General features: G+C 40.8%; 1 protein-coding gene across 6 annotated transcripts in view; it reads right to left on the bottom strand.

Annotated features, from left to right (window-relative positions):
- The window catches only part of LOC122882618 (nucleolar protein 4-like), a 187,629-nt gene that overhangs the window by 157,702 nt on the left and 7,210 nt on the right, over positions 1-22,717 (bottom strand). For 3 of the 6 annotated variants that reach the window (XM_044210189.1, XM_044210190.1, XM_044210187.1), the window contains exons 3-5: positions 21,412-21,489; positions 10,591-10,689; positions 4,860-5,288 (exon numbers count right to left, since the gene is read on the bottom strand). In XM_044210189.1, the coding sequence (XP_044066124.1) occupies positions 4,860-5,279 (420 nt within the window). In that variant the 5' untranslated portion in view covers positions 5,280-5,288; positions 10,591-10,689; positions 21,412-21,489. The remainder of the gene's footprint in view (positions 1-4,859; positions 5,289-10,590; positions 10,690-21,411; positions 21,490-22,717) is intronic. The other 3 variants (XM_044210188.1, XM_044210191.1, XM_044210192.1) reach the window with 3 other exon arrangements.

A 22,717-nucleotide genomic window follows, 5' to 3' on the forward strand; every position in this document is an offset into this window, starting at 1 on the left:
GCCTATATTAAAAAAGAAACCATGATTTGTGATTGATGTCGTAGAAACAAATACGCTTGAGAGACGGACTAACACATTGTTGATATTGATCTTTTAATGGGATTTGTTGACTGTAAGAAAAATTCTAAATAACACCAGCCTTATCCTTTACGTGTCTTGCTCAAATGCACTTCAGCAGTGGTTTTGGAGGGAGTGGAGACTCATTCATAAACCCGCACATATGGGGGGTAAAATGAAGAATCTGACTGAGGAAGACCATGATAATAACTGCAGTAGTGGAATAACTTAACACTGCCAAATATCAATGTATGTATGTTTGAATAGTCAGCTGATCATGATTCAAAAAAATTGCTGCTGGTTGTAAAAATATTACTGATGTAAACACACACATCAGAACACAACACACTGCAGCTGATATAGCTTAATATTAAATAGTGGGCCAGGTAGTGTTTTTTTAAAATATTTGGAAGATGATCTGCTCAGTCGTCCCGGTATGAGGCGACATGTTGCTGGCTTTGAGTGATCGAGCATCCAAACATAGCTGACTAACACCATCCAGACAGAGACAGGCAGGTGGCTACAGAACCTGTCACTGCTGACTAATGCACACACACACAAACACTTGTGTTAGTATATCAATGAGGCCCTTCACGTACCAAATTTATTCTCTGGATCCCTAATCTTAAAGTCACAGTGAAACAGAAGTTAGAGCGTCTTTAGTTTCAGTAATACGATGAATTTCAGAGGGGTTTAGTTATGAGAAGGATTTAAAAATCAAATCTTTTAGACGTGATTGGATCGCTCAAAAGTGGGCGAATCCAGCGCAATACAGAGCGGTAGTTAATTACGGAGCTGTCGAGGACTGTTGGCCTCCACCCACACCTCCCTCGCCTGCATTGTTAGATCAGAAAGAGGAGAACGAGGGAGAAACGAATAAATTACAGCACAACCACGCTCTTTTGGAAATGTAAACAAAGTTGTCGCCAACTGAAATCCAAACACACACCTCTTACAGTGATATTGCTTTGCTAGTCACTACGACCCAGAAGCTAACAGTCAAGTGTGGTTTTATATGATGGGCGGGGTTAGCTAGTAACCCCAAATCGCACTTGATTGGACACATTTATGTATACAAGGTCAAGATGAGTCATCAAAAATATTTTACTGGTTTTACAGAAAGAGAAAAGAGAGATTTTGCTACAAGAACACTCCAATACATATGTGGCAAGTACAAGTAAACGCTGATCATCAAATAATAATAATTGGGGGTGCAGCCTGGACACACAAATCAAAACAAAGTATTGAGCCTTACAACTTTTTAAAAATCAACAGCAACCAGTCCTTCTAAAAACAATGTGAACAATTCCCAGACCTTCGGGACAATCACCAGACCTTGCTATGTTACACTGACGTCTACAGTGAGTTTTCATTGGAACTGAAAAACAATAGTCCGTGAAACTTTTAACATTGTGTTCTCTAGATTATCCAGAGTATCCACGACATTGTGTGACAGAGTTTTTAAAATGTAACATTTCAGCGCAGTGAGCACCGCAAACAAAATTACATTCACCTCCATTGTATTGGGGCGGGGGCAGAGACGAATACATCTTAACCTGGATATTTTTAAACCAAAATCTATCTGCACTGTTCGATACCGCCAGAGAGAAGTGAGAAAATCTGCTTTTTGTGATTTGGGTGAACCAACCCGGTAATACTAATCTCAGTCTACACCATGTAATCATTTTATGGAAGTGAGGCTAAAACGTCCACGCTCTTTCTAACATCGGTCCAGGTATGTTTAGAAACAGAACACAGACACTCAGTAAGTTCAAAAGAAAACAGGAGGGGTCTCTCTCTCTCTCTCTCTCCAGTCTAAACAGCCCAATCCTCAGATACTGAACAGACTCAACAGACCTGCTGCTGCCAAGACAGAGAGAGAGAGAGAGAGAGAGAGAGAGAGAGAGAGAGAGAGAGAGAGAGAGAGAGAGAGAGAGAGAGAGAGAGAGAGAGAGAGGACGGAGAGGGATTTACCAAAGATAAACTCTGCAAGAGGATTCCCATTCCTGACTGCGATACTCCTGATCTTAATCTGAATATGAAATGATATGGGACAGGGTGAAATTAGCCAAGCGGTAACCATGCCAACCAGCACCTCAAACCCTCCTCATCTCCACAGCAATGCACCTGCATCGCGTCAACCTGTCTGTTTAGCCATTTGAACAACCTGATGTGAGCGTCAGTCTGCAGATACAGACTGCGACAGCTACACAAATTGTTTTTACCAGCACGTATCTGGAAAATACGGATGATTCTGCTTAGAAAACACAGCAAAAGTCATGATGAGGGAACAGACCTCAGACCGCATTTACGGGCTTTTTCGGTCTCTTCAGTCAGAGAGGAGGACATACTGAACATCTGAATGAACACAGAGGACAACACACTGAGCAACAGGTACGCTGTGATTACAGTTGTGTCGCTAGACAACTCCTCAAGAGTGTGAGAACACCGCTTTGACATCAATAGACAATGAACAATTAGTATTGCTCACTGATGCTGCAATGCCAGAAGGAACTGATAATAAAAAAGCCAAATCTGGGGGCGCCCCGGTAGCTCACCTGGGGGAGCGTGCGCGCCATTACCTTACCGCAGCAGCGACATGGACTATCTTCAGCTGCACTATGAATAAAAGGCAAAAAAAGACCCCAAAAAGCCAAATCTGGATGAAATGGTGGATGATGAGAGGACTGTACACTCTTTCCTCAGCCACCTGAATCCAGAGCTGCAGCTAACGATTATTTTCATTACTGATTAATCTGTGGATTCTTTTTTTCAATTAATTTTTGTATTAATTAATGTACAGAATGAAAAATCTCCATCACAAGTTCAGGGAGGCCCGAGGTGACGTCCAAAACCCAAATATATTCAATTTGCAAAGATGCTAAACGAACACAAGTACATCACATTCGAGAAGCTGGAAGCGGTAAATATCTGCGGGATAAATAACGTGAACGATTAATTGACAATCAAAATTGTCAATTATTCGACTAAACGTTTCAGCACTACCCAAATAATATCAGCTTAACAATGGTAATGCGTGTCTGCCCTTTAAGAAGATTTTGACTCTAAATTAACCATAATGGGCTTTACCTTCTGGAAAACTATTATTTGGTAAGATTATGAGTCAGTGTTTGTAATAGTGGCTACTTTTTTGGACGCAACCTTTACAAATAGATTTGAATAATAAACCACGAAATGTTTGTTTTGCTTCTGTGTATAACTAACTGATACGACATAATGATGATCAAGCCTGTATCAACTTCAAGAAACATTTGACAGTGAGGAAGAAGCTTCTGCACGTGTGCATACAAGACATCATTATTATATGGTTGTATCATCACACCTAACATCTGTTGGTTAAAATTAGCTTATTCAGGGCATCCAGGTTAATTTACTGTTTGTCTTCAGGGTGCAACACAACTGAGTCGACTTAATGGTTCTGGATGTTGGACCCTCTGCAGTGTGTAAAAGCACAAGTACACACTTTCCTTCCCCTCCTTCTCCTACACTTCCTCACTTCACCAACACAAGCGCCTTTCTTAACATTTTCTCACCCCAAGAACACAACATCAACAAAAACATCTCAACATCGCACCTTTTTCTCAAGTTAGATCAAGTCAACAGCAGGACCTGAAACTGCTAAAAAGCAGATTTATTAGATTATTAAAATATTAAATGAGCAGATGATAGAGTATGAAGAATGCAGGAGAACTAAGAAGAATACAAGGAACATTTATAGTACACCATATACCACCGTGAAGAGAGGGAGGTGTAAATTACTTGTAGACAAATCTGTCATTTTCACATGCTGATAAATTAACAGACAAATATGCGACTATCCTCTCCGTGTGGTCACATGACACCCATTCCTGCCTGTGTGTGTTGTTGTCGGTGCCAACATACAGACGGGTGACGAATTAAAAGAAAAACCAACACGAAGTGTTTTAGTATGGAGTCAGGCCGCCACGGGCCAAAGGTCAAAGGTCATCACTAGACTGACACGAAGGAAAAAAGTGAGAAACTGGACTAGATTACTGCCTTGCATTGTCACATTCAGTGATGTACCAGCTGGAAAAATCTGTCAGTTAATCATTAATCAATTGCAGTTGTGATACCCGGCAGTACTAAGCCAAACTGGACTAAACGCACAGAAACAGCAAGTTTCTATGCCTGGATGACTTATAACTGTCACTGCCATTTTAATTTCCATAGCTGTCATAACAGAAGCGTCATTTTTAGTCACTTGCAGATATTTATAGGAGTTGGCTGGTCACAGCATTTAAATGCCAATAGTCGTTTCCTGTTCTTGGTTTCATTTCATTACAAATTGATCACTTTGGGCTCTGGTGAACCGTGTCAGGTGCATGCCATTATTCCTGTAAATAAATAATCAATTGATTGATTACAAGATAAACAAATGAAATCGATAATGAAAATAATCACTTGCTTGGCGAGCAGCTCTTCCAGCATACCGTCTGTCAGTCAAAGGGGGGGGGGCAGGCTGGTAAAATAAACATTGTGTTTTGGGGTTTTTAAAGTACCAGTGCAAAACCACTAACCGGCTCAGCTCTGCACTGGAACAGGTGTTTGCTGTAGCCATGGCACTGAGCCAGGGAAAGTTGTGTTGTACAGCTTCAGGCTACACACACACACACACACACACACACACACACACACACCTTATTTCTTTTAGGCAAATAAGGGTAGCCTAATAGAGATGGACACCCAGGCATCATGAAAACGGGACACTCATGCACACACACACACACACAGCCCAGAGTGAAAGAGGAAGATGCACTAACCGTCGCCTTGATGGGGACATACAGCACCGGTCTGTCCGATGACCCGTTCTTGGCGTCCTGCAGCGTCCCGACCTGGAAGCCTTTGGACTTGACCCAGAATTTAAATTTGGCGTTGATGTGGTTGTTGCCTTTCTCATGCAGAAACACCCCGTTGCTGTTCTCCTCGTCCCCCTGGAGCAGAGTCTGGAGGATTTTGTTGTATTTACGCCGGGTCACGGTCTTGGTCTTGCCGGAGTCCCCGTACGTCCGCAGGCACCAGTCCTGAAATTCGCCGAACATCTCCGCCCCTCCGCCCGCCGCCTCGGACGCCGGAACCCCGCTGCTGGGACTCCGGCTCCTCGGCTGGTTCTGGTGCTGGTGGTTGGCGGAGGCAGAGGTGGTCACCGTGTCCTCCACACTGCTGGCTTTCCTCGTTGTCATGATAAAACACTTTGTTTTAACAAGAGAGACAGAGAGAGAGACAGAGAGAGAGAGAGAGTCCCTTAAAAAGACCCACTTTGTTGTCCGTTAAAATTCGTCGGGATCGGGTTCGGTTGGTCCAGCGAACGTCGCCGAAACCACCGGAGCAACGGCGGCTTTCTGTCCTTTCACCAGGGGGGGGCGAAATCCGTCCAAACCTACAAATCTGGTGGTGGTGGTGGTGTGTGTGTGGGGGGGATCAAACAAAATCTTCAAATGTCCCCTTAAGCTCTGAAACGACCAGTTCAACCCTATAAAAATGTCTCCATTCCTCAAGAAAAGACCTCGCTACAAAGTCCGATTCGGTTTTTGTTTGGTTTTTTTTGTTTGGTTTTTTTAAATTAACGTCTCAAAATTAGCCGTTTGGACCCAACCTCCTCCTCCTTTCCTCCTCGCCGCTATTACGCATCAACGGATAGCTGCGAAGAGACCGAGAGAAGAAAGGAACAAGCGCTCACCGGGACGCCAAAAACGGCCAAATTTAACTCCAAGCCGGCCCCTGCTTGGATGTAATTTCGACCAGGAACAATGAGACGGAGGAAGGGACCCGGAGGCAGACCCGGGCAGGACGGGCGGCGCAGATCGGAGCGATATGCCCTCCTCAGACACACCTGTTAGAAGCGTGGGTCGGTCGGCCTGTCCCGTGGGGGATGTCGGTCACCGCCTCCCTTCTTGTATCACCTCCTCTTCCTCCTCTTGAGAGAGAAAGGCGAAAGCTGATGCGCGGCTCCCTATCTTCGCCTATTCTGCCTTAAAAAAAAAAACAACAACAAAAAAACAAGCGATTTGTGATGTTAAAAGACGGGGGTTCTCGCTGGTTTGGCGTCTCCAGCGCCGCTGAGCCGACGGAGCGCACGGTTTACAGAAATTATGGACACGTCCACATTAGCGGACAGATTTCCCCATTGACAGCGCTGTTTCTTGACAAATCTTCAGATTATTATCCCCCCCCCCACTCCTCGTTTTCTTGTTTTCCTCTTTGTCACCTTCCCTGTCTCTTCCTCCTCCGGGCCCGGGCTGATGGGAGACAACCGGACACCTGTTTGAATCCTGTTTATCCTTCTTCCTCTGGCACACTTAAAGCGCAACGCTACGCCTCATTTCCTCGCTCCTCAAATATATACGATTAGGTGATATCGCCTTCCCAACAGCAGCAGCAGCTGTAGTCCTAAACACACAGCCTACAAACACACTGCTGCGACACACCGCCAGCCCAGCCTGTTAACCCGGGCTGACTCAACAGGACATGCAGGCTGCAGGCTCGAGTTTAAAAAGCAGGAAGTGTCCAAAAAATGACCAAAAAACGCTCGGCGCACCGCTGTGAGACGGTCCCGCAGATGTCAAAAGGGGATGTAACACAAACCGAAGTGATGACAAGTGAGAATACACCCTAAAATGTCCACACACACAAAAAAAAATATATATATATATATCTGTTTGGAGATCTTATAGTAAAAAGGACAAAACAAACGCATGGACATTCAACAAGTTTCCCATATAACATGATTGTTTGGTGCTCTGCAGAAGGCCTAATCTATTATTTATCACATTTTCCACTTCTTCCAGGTACTGTGTTGATTAAAAAGGACATTTCTTTAGGTGACAGTGAGAAAAGTTGATAGATGAGAACAAGCGATGTATGAAAATACCCTGGCTTTAGTTTGAAATGGATGTTTGGTGCCACGGAACAACTAAAAGTCAGCGCTCCCAGCTTTACCAACCGTTCATTTTCTACTTTGTTAAACTGGAGAAATACATAAATAATAATGGACACAGAAAGGGTCGTCGTCCCAGTGTCTGCAACTGGGACGACGACCCTTTCTGTGTCCACATGCTGATAAATTAACTTTCACTGCCAACCCAGACTGCCAAACTCCCATTCCATATTCTGCATTTTAGTTGTTTAAACAAGTTCTTTTGTCTCTTATTGTTGTGCGCTCCACCTGCATATAGATGTATTTCTTCTTGTAACTGTGCAACTTTTTATTTCTCATTGGAGACCAAATCCCTTGTTGCGTATGTGCAGTTTGTTTTTGTTTCTTTCAGCCTTTCTTTCCCCTTTTTGCTTTTTTATCTGTTCTGTTTGTTTAAAATCTGAACCGAAGCTCTTCCGTGCCACTTGTGGAAATTCAATAAGTAAAGTTTTAGTGAAAAAACTAAAAAAAAAAAAGGTGCTCACCCAGAATCCCCATTGCTAAAGGCCACAAGACAAGCCGGAGATCTTGGTGTAGTCGTGGATCTAAATTTTAACATCCATATTAAGACAATTACAAAATCAGCCTGCTGTCATCTTGAAAATAAAGCAAAAATCCTTCTGTCTAAGCAAGACTTACAGAAACCTGCCCACACTTTTATCTTCAGTCGTCTTTACAAGTCTCTCTCCGCTAAGACCAGGAGACTGGATCCCGTCAGTCCAGTTCTCAGACCTTTGGCTTCCTGTGCGTCAAAGAATTGACTTTAAAAGACTACCGGTGGTTTATACAACACTGAATGGTTCAGGGCCAAAATACATTTGTGACCTGCGGCTACGTGAGCACCTCTCAGGTGATCTGGGGCAGGTCTGCTCCCTGTCCCATGGGTCAAAACTAAACTGCACTCAGTTTCTATGCAACAAACTCCCAGAAAACGAGGTCTGCTGGGGCTTAAAACTTTTCTGTTTGCCACTGCCTTTTATTAAACTTCATCTGGGGCTATTTATTAATGTCTCTACAATTTGTTTATTCTTCTGTTTATTCAGTTTTATTATTATTATTTTATTTATGTGTCTTTTGCCATTTAACGTCTTATGTGATGAGCTTTGAATGGCCTTGTTGTTAAAAGGTGCTATACAAATAAACCTGCTTTGCCTGTTATTTTATAACACAATAAAACAAAAACCAATCACGAGCAGCACTCTGAAGCGCCCGTGATATCAGATTTGATTTTATTGATTAACACTTAACATTACTTTCATTAACGACGACATTTAATGGGAGGTTTTATTCCAAAGTGGCTTGAAGCACCATGAGTTTGTGCATTTTAGCCACTGAGGTCATGACAGGAATCACCCTTTCGTAAGTGAATCACTTGAAATGAAAGACAACAAACCCAAATGAGAAATGGATCCACTGATTCGAGGATCCAGACTGAGGAAAACATATTGCACGGCTATCAGTTTAAACAGCAAGAAGCGAGGCTATTTAAGTATTTCTTTTGCTTTTTTGGAGGAGAAATGTTTTGGTTTCTTATCTCCCCTGCACCCGATTGTATTTCTTTCTTCTAGTTTTAGCAAAAACTAACCCAACAAGCCCTATACTAGGATAGATTATCAACTTAAAGCAATTCTTTTTTTTTTTTGAGGACGATTCCCAGCTGAGGTGTTTAACTGTCATCTAGCCTCCATCCGACAGTCAGATGCAGCCTTGAAATCACTGGAGCGAGCCGAGATACAAACAGGCCAGTAACCCGCTGTAGAAACAGCTACAGCACACACATCAAAATAAGGAAGCTGGCACTAAACCAGGCTTCTGAAAACACTCCCCCAACACAGCATCCTCTAGCTCCCTTAAAGAGGAACACCACCCGGTCTGACAGTTCACATCATGTTCCTGATCTGGTTTGTTCAGCCTGAAAGAAGTTTATTCTTCCATTCTTAAAATATCTTCCTTTAAATCACAATTTCCCGCAGTTTATACTTAACTCTCTTTCTGTTTTGAAAATCTAAGCTACATGTTGACATACATATTATTGTATGTAAGTGTTTACATATCAATAACAGATGGGACAAATTTTGTTATTCTTGCTTGCGTGTCTTAAATAACGCTGTCAGTCATATTGCTTCTGGATAAGCTAGAATTATACTGTATGAGGGGAATGTGATCTGAACGTGAACGCGAGAGAAATCGACACTCAGAACTGTCCAGATGTCCAACCTGGAGCTGCTTCACTGACGCACGTGTGTTGTCACAGCAGTAACAAATTAAAACGGGAAAGCTTAGTGTCACTTTGAATGAACCCTTAATGTGTAGACTATCCTGAAATAAGCGTTTCGGTCATAAACCATTATTTTAATAAAAACATGACAGATTTCCACTGCTACAAAAGCCTATTTCCATTGAAAGTCTAGCGAGGAAAAAATACCTTTCAGTTATGGGCTGATAACAAACAACATGCAGTTTAATGGGTGATCAATGAACCTTTTATTGCCTACTACACTATTAACCAGCAATCCCTTTCACTCGAGTAAAATAGAACAGCTGTGGGCAAAAACAAAGGAGGTTTCAGTAGAGACACACACACACACACACACACACACACACACACACACACAGTGAGAGACAAGCTGTCGTCATAAATACTTATCTTACAGTATTGGTACTGAGCCTGAAAATCTTCTTTTATCCATCACATCTACCTCGTCAGATAATCTGTTAATTAAATTTTGATGCAAATCAATACTTTTGTAGACTTTTTACAAAGGACGTCATGATCTGACTTATTCTGCCTTGTTTCTGGAAAGTATTTCAACAAGCGGCCAGTGAAAACCATAGGTGTTAAACTTCCTGATCTGTCTCACTCATTTTCTCATTTTCTGCAAGAGAGGCTCCAGTCCTCTCCGTCCTCTGTATGGAGAGTTTGCGCCTCTCCCGTGTGGAAGGCAATGCTTTTATCTCTCATGCAATTAAACTATTAAATACGCGAATGAGTCTTCCATTTAAATATTGGTGAGTGATGACGGTGATGGTGTTTTAACCATTGATGAAGGTTATGTGTTCTGTGTTTCACCTGTGTTGCAAGACAAATTTCCCATTGGTTGACAATAAAGTGAAAGTTGAAGTTGATAATTGAGAAGAGAAAAAAAAAAGATGTTTGGACTGAGTATGAGCTGAAATCACCTTTTCAAATAGACATTTTCTTGAAGAGCACAGACAAACCTCAAAACAAATTCATAAAACTTTAGATTCGGCAGACGCCTTTGTCCAAAGTGACCTAAATTTTTCTCACATGCACATACATTTAGGAGCAATTTGAGGTCCAGTGTCACACTGTGGACAGGAAGAGACAGGAACCAAACCACCAATTACTGGTCAACCTGAACCCGCTCTACCACCTGAGCTGCATCCACCCATATCATCAGTCTGCCATAGTTTTAGAAGTTTTCTTGGGAGCAGTTACAGTGTGGAAGAGACCGCATCTGCATGTGCATTTACACTCTGTTTGCGCTCATAGATACATGAGTGCATATCTCTGTATCAGGGTGTATGTGGGTATGTTTACTGCTGTGTTCAGTAACCTTGATTATGTGCAGACAGACGGGGGAGTACAGGAGCTTCACTCTGTGGGATCAGGCTTCTAGTGATCTTCTTCCAGAGCAGAACTGGCACAGGCAATCCTGGAAGGGATAAAACAATAACAATTATTATTTTACCAGACACATTCTTAACACAAATACAGAGAGCTGCATCTTAACTCAACTCTTGAGTCAGACTTGTCTGATTGAGACAGCATGAGTATTAAAAATTTATTTATTTTGACTGACCAAAATTAGCCGCCATAAGTCTGAGTTAAAACTGGCTAAGGGATTCGGTACTTGTTGCTATAGTGCAGAGGTTTTCAGAGTGGGAGGCAGGCCTCACCAGGGGGGGGGGGCTCCAAACTGTTTCAGGGGAAGCTCAGTGAAAGGAAGTGAAAAAAAATATTACATTAGTTTTTAGTTATCAAAAGGAGATCACATAGAATTAGCCTACGTGTGTGTGATTTGGTTAAATAGATAGTTCAGAGATACAGCCGTTTTGGGGATTTGTTCCCACTGTCCCAGAGTCAGAAACTAATAAATGCCCTAGGACAGACCTTTTTTATGTATTTGATGTAGTCTGAAGGTATGTCAAACAGCAATATTAGGCTATCTTGGCTCAATTGTTGAGTGTCTATGGGATCAAATAACATAATTATGATCCCATAGGCATCCACGAATTGAGCGAAACAAAGGAAGTAAACTAAGAGGGGGTGAGGGGAGGCCCACAGCCTCAGACTTTGAAAGCCCCTGCTATAGTGACATGTCTGGGTAGTTGTCGGTTGGGTACGGACATTGTGATTTTGGTAAATCTTATGTTTGTTGTCAAATGTTTTGAGCATCTTTGGTTATTATGATTATCATTGTGTTTATGATGTTTACATTTTTGGTGATCTTTCAAAAACTGTCTTTTTTTTTTATTGCCATCCCCTTGATTAAAATGTTAAAACAACACGGTCTTTTGAGCACTAAACACTTTCAACAGACAAACGCTTCCAGCTGGAGAAAACTGCCACAAGGTGGGAACTCTTTTGTCTGCCATTTTTTCTCCCCTGACAAATGTCAAATTTTACCCACCATGTATTGCACACTTATTATTTCTTATTTTAGTTACTACTAGACGAGTTCTTTGCAACAGGAAATGTTTGGTGTCTGACCTAAAATGACACTTAAGTCTTAGTCACTTAAGCTCTGTCTTCATGCAAAGGGCTTCTATTGTTTCCAAACTGGATCACTCTGTGACCAGAGACATGATGAAAACAATGTCCTAAACACAGTGGGTGTAAAATGTGATTTTCTAAAATTCCTTAAAACGAAAGACATCATGTGACATACTTGGTACAGACACTTTTGGCACATGTAGACCAATCAGAGACAAGCGAGCTCCCCCCGTGTCGAAATGACAAACACCACAGTGTATCAGCGCCATAACGACACAAAAAAAACCCTGAAAGAGTCACTTCCATTTGTCTCCTCTTATCAGAGCAAATATCACAGTGAGTGTTTAGCTTCACACTGCTGGTCTTGTAAGATTACTGGTAGCACAAAATGAAAACAAACTTTTATAACTTTTAATGTCCAAGTCCTTGATTGGCAAAATGATTATACTTGTAGCTGGATCCTCTATAGTATAGAGCAGGGCTATTCAGTTACAAATTCAATTGGGCCAGAGTTTAAAACCAGGAAATGTAGACAGGCCAGACATTTTCAGCAGCCTATTTAAAACCTTTTTTGTTTTTGTTTTTGGTAATGACAATATTTAAACAAATGCGAATGAATGTAATAATAAATAGCAGGCGTTTGGAGATGGCGGTGAAATAAACAAATACTTGCCAGTCCAGGCAGCATTAAACTGACGGTTTTCATTGTCAGATTTACGTTTCAGGGTTGACAGAGACACATTTTCAGTAGAGCACTTCCCTACTTGTGACTGTCAATAGCCAGATGTTTTGAAAAGCTGCTAAGCGTGGTCGGGGCTCACATGAGAAAACGTTGACTTGTGAAAGATATGATTGGCGGTGTCGCTACATCCGTAAACATCCTGCCCGATCGGTACTGCGCATGTGGAACTCTCAACAGAGATGAGAAGGAAGCGAGATGTTCGTTAGCTGCTTCCATACACTTTATATGTAGTTTACTTATTTTGTCATATATCAGAATAGGCCTGGTATAGTGGATCCAGCTGTACAAGATCTCAGAATCATCTTCGTGACAAAGCAGAAATTTAGTTAGAAGTTGACTTTTAGGAGTAGGATATAAGAATATGTACATCCAAGTGTAGAGAACATTACACTTTGTTCTGGAGAAATAAGAATTATGGACTTTTTCCTGAATCAGTCAGAAATTCAGCAAGCCAGCCTTTCATGAACTGAGAAAGACACTGATGCATATTTAAAAACACTGATTGGGATTTGAATGGTTCTCATGAGCCCCAGCACCTTGAATCTTGCTTTTTAAATGAAACAGTTTGGTGAGTGGAGGTTATATACAGTAAGAATGAAATATTAAAGAACTAAGATCAGAGAAATATAAATATGGGACTCATTTGGCAATAGCCTCAATGTTCCCTATGCTACCAGCAGCTGCTTTCAAACAGTGTGTACCCTTGAACTGCTGTATTGTCTTGGTGATTTGTTGCAGACAAATGTCTCATAAAGGGGTGCAGGATATAAATGTATATGTGTGTGTGTGTGTGTGTGTGTGTGTGTGTGTGTGTGCATGCTTTTAAAAGTGGGTTGGGACTCTTTGTTCTTAGCTAGTCCCATCTTTTATGGGTTGTTTATGTGTTCACATTAATAAAGGTGGGTGGGTTGCTGTGTATGAGGGCTGTTATGGTGGATCCATGGAGATCATGTGGTGTCAACACACTCTCTCTCACACACACACACACACACACACACACACACACACACACACACACACACACACACACACACACACACACACACACACAGAGCAGCTAAAACACAACTGTTGGTCTCTAGAGAAGTGCTATAGAGAGACAAACAGAACAGCGAACAACAGAAAACAGTAAATTGCAAACCTGTCATACACAGGGGGTGGACACAATAACATGAACACTGGGATAATATAATAATATAATGCATTTAGTATTTAGTAGAACATCTCTCTGACTGTCTCCTCAACAAGAGCCGAGGAAGAACATCACAGTTCCCATCCCACACTGTTTGACTGACAGTTTGCCTCTTTTGGGGCGTGAGGCCTCACCTGTCAGTCTTTAGCAGCTCGTTGCCCCATGTGAGTCCCATCTCTTATAGATAGTCTGAGGTCAGCCTCGTTTCCTTTTCAGAGAAGCAACACAGCTTATAATGAAATCAACAACACAAACAAGGGGTTTTTTTTCCACATAGGGATCTCTGGAGAAAACTTTATTGTGTTAATTTCTCTGTCACATTTACATTTTTGAGAAACGTTCGTACTGTAAGCAGACCCAAAGCTGCACTAAGCAACTCAAAGAACAGTGTGAAATAACCATTTGGAAAAAGTTTGACTTCAATATTATATATGTGATATTTTATAATGAAATGGTTTTTAAGGTTGAACTTATCGCTTACTTTTATTTTCAATCGGGTGTTTATTTTATGGAGATATTAAGGTGAGAACCCCTAAACGAAATTTTCAAATTAAACAAATTTTAAATTTACATTTTCTACATCCAAGTTCCAGTTCTATCCAAAAACTGAAAGGTCAAACTGACGAGACACGCCTTTTTTCAGTTTGACATGTCACAGTAGTAAAAGCGCAGGTGTAAATAATAAAATGAGTGGCTGGATTTCATTTTACATTTCAGTTTCGGTGTCCTTGTATTGTGCATGCTGGCTCACTGTCACGGCTTACTGAGACACTTGAATAGAGCAGAGCCATTGTTACTGTTAGTAACACCTGTGCTTTCCCTACTATAACAAGTCAAAATGGCTGCTGTGGAAAACACCTATTTTAAATCTTATCTGGTGTAACCAGATATTATTTGTTTTAATTTTGAGTTATAAGTCATTTTGAGATAGATTATTAAAATTCTGTATATGTAATTATCATACAAAAAAATAGGGACACTAGGAAATCCACTTCCCAGCTCCCGTTTTTATCATTTTAGAGTTGTACTGTCTTAGCTAAAATAAGGATTTTATTCTGAAACACACAAAGTGTCAGGATAAATGTCGACACATATTTTGTAATATCGTATTGAGAGGAAAAACAGAGCTGCGTCTGTCTGCATAATATGTTTTTTAAAGACGACTGAAGTTGAGTCGACTCCAAACTGGGCCGTTATGTTTGTGTCTGGGTGTCTTATCTGAAGGCCCCTGGCTTTCCCCGTAGGAATAAGACGATGGAGATAAAAAAAAAAGAGAAACTCGACCAAGAGGATGAAAATAACCTTCCACCATGGGAAGTGAAAGTGTGTTTCAAAACACTCTAGTTTCTCCTCAAGCTCCCCCTTTTTCCCTCTCTGTGCCGTTGTCCGGGAGGCCAACGTTTGCCCATCGAGGGCAGCTGGTGGGAAAACAACTGCTGTTTGAGGGGAATTAGACTAAATACAACTGTTTAAGAAGTTAACGAGTTTTTAAAAAATTAGGAGTTAAGGAGTTTAAAGAGTTAGGAATTTTGAAAAAAAAGACTTATTCCACGGTTGAGCAGCAAAATGTCCCGTAATAAAACAGGTCACAAATTTTATCCCGTGAAACAGCGCGCATCCATCAATCAAGTGTCCAAAATATTCAGTCTTACATACTGAACCTGTTCACTGATTAATTCTACAACATTTAAGGGTAACAGATAAAGAAATGTTTCAAATGCCCTTATGGTGCAAATAGACTATATATATATATAAATAATCTAGTATGTTGTATATTTCCATATACATCATACAAGGTATGTATTTCAATAGATTGGATCTCCATATAGGGAAATACTGTATATTTGCATTGAATGAGGGTGGATTCACTATGAAGCTGTTTGTAAAGTTGGTAACAGGTTTTCTTTTGGGTTCTTTTCTTCCGTTCCACAATCATCCACGTTTTGGCTTCAGTTGTGGTGGCAGGATGCAGAGTCCAGTTTTTATCCACTCTGGGTGAGTCTCCCAGCCGTGTCCGAGGCCGTCCTGGGCTGGGCCTCTTGGATTTCCTTCTCTGTGAAACTGTCCTCTTCTCCTTTTTCTTCCTCTTTCTCTTCTACTGTTTGTCACACACACACAATCTATAAGTGTTGAAATCTCCACTGTCAGTTTGCTGAGGCCCTGAACAGGGCGGGGAACTGTCCCAAACCAGGATGAAGTGGAAGAGTGGCTTGAAACTTACACTTATTTGTCAGCTTTTGAGGTGTCATTTTTTTACCGTTGGGCAAAGCCAGGCTAGATGTTCCCCTCATTTCCAGTATTTATACAGGGTTTCTGCAAGGTTCAACAAGTTAAAGATTTCTTAGGACCTTTTTAACACCACATAGACGTCACAATCATACCAGCCAAAGTATTAAAGTATGAAGGACAACCAGTAGGGATAAGACCTAGAACTATTTATAATTATATCACATTTTTCATCACTACCCAGCAGTATAGAACAATAATTCCAAATGATATAATGAATTAAATTAATGTGACCTGGTTCCAGATGAGCAGCATGAAATGGAAGGATGGATGCACAAATTAAAAATGTTAATTAATTAATTTAAGTTAATTTCGTCATTCGCTAAAATCAACACTCGTCCATTCAGAGATGATATTACTGTATCTAGCAGTAGTGACAGTGTTGGCTGAAAGGCCACGAAGGATCGAACAACATCCTTTTATTTCATAAGTGTGCAACATCTCCCAATAGCCCACAATCAGATACAAAAACATTTTATAGCTAGAGAAAATATTTAAGACTTTTGTAAATAAAATGTAAGACTTTTGAATACTGTCTGAGGCCGTTTTTCTTTTTTTAGAAAACTGATTTCAGTGGGTTTTTTTTTTTTTTTTTTAAGTCTTTTCAAGACCAGCAGATACCTGGTTATGCTAAGCTAAGCTAACAAAGTTTAGCCTCTTTCACACATAGTTCCCAGTAAATTACTGGGTTAACCTTTCAGGCATCACTAGTGATTTTCACTATTTACACATGCAGCTTCATTCAAGAACATTTCAGTCTTGCACCTTTTCACGCATGCCATAGCAAAGCTGGAATAGATGGTGCAAGGGACTTATGGATGCCAACCGCCATAAAACTCAACAGAAGAAGAAGGTGGGGGAAGGCCGGATGTATATGTACACGACGGCGGCGGAACTGGAAGACATCTCATTATTTTCAGAAACATGGCGGGCGAGGAGCTGTTGTATATGTATTTAATATTCAACAAGTTTGCGAGCTTTGTTGCAAACAAAAGAACTTGTAGTGCTTGTTTATCAAATCACCCGCGAAAGCACTGGCAAGGAAGGCAACCACGAACAAGTCGCGGATTCAAATACGTCATCAACGGAGTCTTGTGATTGGTTCGCTAGCTCCATGTGAAAGCGTCATTCGTCAGACGGACGTAACCCTTTAAATGCTTGTCCCTGCAATGTTACCGCTTTCATTCACAACAAATCCATACAGGCATTTCCCCTGAACATTTCAGGGATAGACTGCATGTGTGAAAGGGGTTTTTCATATTTAGCATACAGACATGAGAGTGGTTTCGATTTTCTCATCTAACTCCCGACGAGAAAGCGAATAAGCTTATTTTCTAAAATCTTGAATTATTCCTTTTAATTTCAGAGTTTAAGCCTTTTCCACGTGGTGTTTATTTATTATTTTTGATCTAATGTCTGTATTTTTGGGGGTCTGATTGTCTAAGCACCTAGACTACAAAGTCTGATTGACCTTTGTTGGTAATGTATTCAGAAATAGTTAGTAGTTAGCGATAGCGTTGTCCTGTGCTCAAAAAGAGAAGTTGATGAGGAGAACGCCGCCCAGCCTCTCTCAGCCCTGATCCCTTTCCTGCGGCATCCATGGGAAAAAAACCCTCCTCATTCCGACCCAGCAACAGCCGAACAACAACCCCACACACACATACACACACACACGCCTCCAGACACACACACACGCAGCTATGCAGCCATACGACTGCATGCCTAAATGAACATTCACCATCCACACAAATGCATTTGTGCTCACTCTCATTCACATGCATGTATGTATGTAAGCATGAGCTAACACGTGTACAACATAGCTGGGAATGAGTGCAAGAGGGTTTATGCACATATATGCAAACGCTCCCGGTACACACACACACAATATACACAAACAAGACCTGAAGAGACAAATCAGTGAGACCCACCTTAACACGCAGATATGGACACAAGAGTGCACACACACACACACACACACACACACACACACACACTAACAGGGCCCTGGCCGCCTCGCCTGCTCGGCTGGCTGGATCTCTTGGTTGCCATGGTGCCAGTCAGCTGGAGGGAGTGTGAGTGGGTGTCGAGGACGAGGTCTGCTGCTGACTCCTGGCTGGGACACACACGCACACACACACACACACACACACACACAAGTACAAAACTACACAAAAGCACACGCATGCAGATATGTAATCACACACAAACACAGCAACAGATCAAGACACACACACACACACACACACACAGTAACGTATGCAAATATATGAACAAACATGGATGTAAAAGTATTCATACAAACACGTGGACTGCCAAATAGGGATACACACACACACACACACACACACACAGATATGCAAACATGCTCACACTCATCCAACCAAACACACAAGAAGCCACATGATGAAGCCTCAACTGGATGCACACACACACACACACACACACACACACACACACACACACACAGGGGATTTCCAAATGATGAATAAGAGAAAAAAATCGTCACAGTGAACAAAGCTGCCGACGTGATGCTGGTCAACGCCACCAGATACTTAACAGTGTTAATCACTGTACTTGCGAGGACCTTCGCTGACTGCAGTCACTCCGTAGTGTCAATGTGTTTGTGTGCGTTTGTACGGAGGCTTTGTGCTTCTAAGTGACTTCCGATCATATGTAAGTTCATGTTAGACGCATGCACACACAGACACACTATGACCATACATGTACCCAGATAACACACGCAGCAAAATAATCAAACATTCACACGCACACACACACACACACACACACACACACACAGACATCCTGCTCTCCCTGGCCTGCGGGCAGACTTTGATAGTCTGACGATAGAGGTCAAAGGTCACTGTGAGTAAATGGGATCCGGTCTTGTACGACATCGTCATGCTGAGAGTCTGACCCGTCCTCTGATGTCTCGTACTTACAGAGCTGACTGCTCTTCACTGTCAGAGAAAGAAGAGAAAGACGACACACTGCTGCCAGTCAGCAGTGACAACGCTTACATGTTCCTCTCCACAGGGCAAATCATTATTGCTTATTAAAAAAGTGGACTTTATCTGTATTTCATTTTCATATTTAACAGGTAAAAATTGTGTAAACAGAGCAATACATCAAAACTTTCGGTAATAATCAGATTATAATAACAGCATCGGCAGCGCAATCTTTCACTATTTTCTGTACTTATTACTAGTACTTTTTCCCAAAATTTTATCTGATATTTATACTTGATAAGATTTAAGATAAGCCTTTATTGATCCCCAGAGGTGAAAATCAGTTGTTGCATCAGCACAAAGACAGAAATAAGATAAATACATAATAAATAAGATACAGATAAAGAGAGAAAGTAAAAAAATAAACAGGGGTACGTATATAGAAACAAAAATAAGAATAGAAGTAAAAATAGAAATTATACAAGAGCAATTAAAGTCAAAATTACAAGGCAAGAGAGACAGTGGTATGATTAACAGCAGCAAAGTCAGCAAGCCTAGTATACTGCATGTGAACAGCATACAACAGACTAATATATATGATTAAGTAATGACATTTTACTGTTTTAATTTACTGTTTGTAGTAAATTATTATTCATCACCTTTCAATCTAACGTCAATAACATTACCTCAATCAATAAACAGTGGCTGCCGGGTAGCGGTCCCTGACAGAATGAGGATATGTTGATATGCTTTTCATGTTTTCCTTTTTAATTCATTGATATTTGCATCTTGACCTTCGTCATATAACTGTTGTCTTTTATGATGTGATTTCTTTTTTTGGTTGTCTATGATGTCACAAACTGGCTTGAAGAACGTGACAAGGACGGAGTCCACGCAAGAGATTTACTTCAAACTAATTAATAATTTCCGAAAACTAAGGTAAACACAAATGGACAATGGAGTGTGGAAATCAGCAATAACAGCAATGCAAGCAATGCATGGATGTGTGGACATGTGTGCTGTGGAAGTGTTGCGAGTACAAACCAAAAGGAAGTGATGTAGGGTGAATGTCAGTCGTTGGAAGAGAGAGGCGAGGTGAACACATGGGCTGCGTTTCATTAGTAGTTCCACTTCCCCTCATTCACTTACCCTCAGCCCTTATTACGGAACAGCATACGTCACATGGAGCACCTGCCCTTGTACACTTTCAGCCCAAACTATAATGGTTCGAACGCCAGATGCAGCTCATGCTTTTTACAAATCATTAGAAATACCTGCAGACTCATTTCCATGAGGCGAAGGCGTCTTCTGTGTATATTTGCAATATGTAGGCACTCTGTAATTACCTGCATCAGTGTCTGATTTAGACATTTTATTTCTGTTTGTGATCTGTATCATGATTATCATAACTATTATTGTTACGGGTTTATGATATCTTGCAAAACAGCAATTTTTCCATGCGTTCATAGATAATGTAAACGCATAACTGGAGCATCCAGCTCAAGGTAAAGTGTTTGATTATCATTAAACAGTAATATCACACTGATACTCTTGCTGAAAAAAATGAAATATCAAGCTATGAATGAGATTTTCTTAATAAAACTATCTGCTAATCAGGCAACAGGAGTTTCATGTCTACATTACTGCCACCTAACCATGCATGTATTTTCTTGCACCAAATGCATAACTGCAATGCACTGTGGGTGATATACACCTCTGAGTGACCATCGTTGTTGACTCTCACCAAGTTCACTTCAGTGTTTCAGACAAATGGAACGACACTTAAGAGGGCATGTTGAACGACTAATGAAACGCAGCCATGGGCCAGCTTTTATAGCCTGGAAGGCCCGGGTGAACTAGATCAGCTGACCGCCGTCCCATGGCAGACAACCGCCTGCTGAGGTTGGCCAGGACAGCCTCCAAGACAGTGGGAGGGGCGCCACAATGCTAGTTTTTGCCTTGTCTGCTTTCTAAAAAAAAAAAAAAAAAAAAAAAAAAATTGTTCTTTCAAATTTTCTAGTTTTTAGTTCCTGTTTTACATCTTTATGTCCGTCTGCCTGAATCTTAATAAAGGTTGGTTGAATGTGTGAACACCAGGGACAATGACTGAAATGAGTCCAGGACTTTATCATTCTCTCCCTGACATGTTGTATTTTATAAATATATTGCCATGTTGTCAATAAACTAAAATCAATACATATTCTAGATGTGTAGAAGTGTAAACCACATATATATAAGTTTGGTAATTGTCATATTTTCTAGTAAATTGAAGTCCTTTATATGAGGGTGCATAAAAACTTTTCAATGACATGTAGGTTTCTATCTTGTTATCTTAAGCATTGTTAGAGAGACTCACCTGTAACATAAAGTCACAGGTTCAATTCCCAACACAGCCTACAGCCAGGTAGGGAGGGGCCCTTGAGCAAAGCAGTTAACAACAGCATGCCTCGGGACAGCAAATACGAAAAACACACATGGACAAAATACTCATACCTGCACTTGTGTGTGTACAAGTTGATGAGGCAGGTTGACCCAGTGCTCGGTTTGATTAGCGTGTTTTCAGGACGGGCTCTGTTAAGAGAGGGTGAAGGGGAGTAAGAGGGTCACAGTGTAAAAGAGATTACTGCAATTTAATTAACGTGACACATTTCAACAAACAGGCAGAAGATGAGATGGTGTTAATTGTTCAACGAAACAGCACTTGACCGCTCAACCAGAAAAGTGATGGAAAAATGTTTTATACATAAAAACAATTAGTGTACATTACAAACATATTAAAATATTAAACATTAATATTAAAACACTTGTCAGTGTAGCGCAATATACATCAAAAGCAGGACAAGCTACAGCCTCCTAAATGACCATAAAGTTCAAACAATAAAAAGATCAGTGTTGCTGAAATGTAAACTGATGTTTTTCAGGCGAGAAACTTGGGAGTAATGTTGGAAGGAAGTTTTGGAAAGTGGTCACCAAAGATTACAAGAGACACGCAATCATGTTGAAGCAGAGAAAACGAAAAGATCCCGGCGAGCGTTTACATACAGTGATGCTCACTGAAATGGACGATTTTATTTTCAACCCACAAAAACACAACATAAAAAATATGGTGAAGATTTATGAAGAATATTGATGATTTATGATGAAGTCACAAAGATGCTTATTTGTCACTTTCATTAAAACAATGTAGGGCTGCAACTAACTATTATTTTCATTATTCTCAACTAATCCATTGATTGTTTGGTCTCTAAAATGTGACAAAATAATGACAAAATGTTCTTCACCTCTTCGAGGTGCTTGTTTCGCCCGACCAATGATATAAAACCTAAAAGACGTTCCTCACTATTGAAAAGCTGGAACCAGATAATTTCTGATAATTTCGCTTGAAAAATGACTGAAACAATGAATCGATTATCAATGCAGTTATTTGTATGCCAATGTATGCTAATCATTCAAATCAGCACGTTTTAATTTGGTGCTGTATTTCCAGCGTAACTGCAGGATATCACACCAATACAATGTTCACTGATAGACTTCAATAATATCAGTATTTCTTCGACATGCTATTACACACAATGTAAGCTTTTGTTTTTCGGCTCATTATTTCCGCCAATGTCACTACTCCAACTTGGTCATGTGACTTTCACAACCACTGCTAAAAACTGTGCAAGTATATGTGTATGATTCTCACTCGCCTCTCCGTCGCCTTCAGTTCACTGTTTTCTCTTTCATTTATTTCGGTCTTCTGTCTCTTTCCTCTACATAAAAAACACATTCAGCTATGTTGCTTTCCTCAGAGGAC

Source organism: Siniperca chuatsi, linkage group LG10 (genome assembly GCF_020085105.1).
Source record: "Siniperca chuatsi isolate FFG_IHB_CAS linkage group LG10, ASM2008510v1, whole genome shotgun sequence".
NCBI classification, from domain to species: Eukaryota; Metazoa; Chordata; class Actinopteri; order Centrarchiformes; family Sinipercidae; genus Siniperca; species Siniperca chuatsi.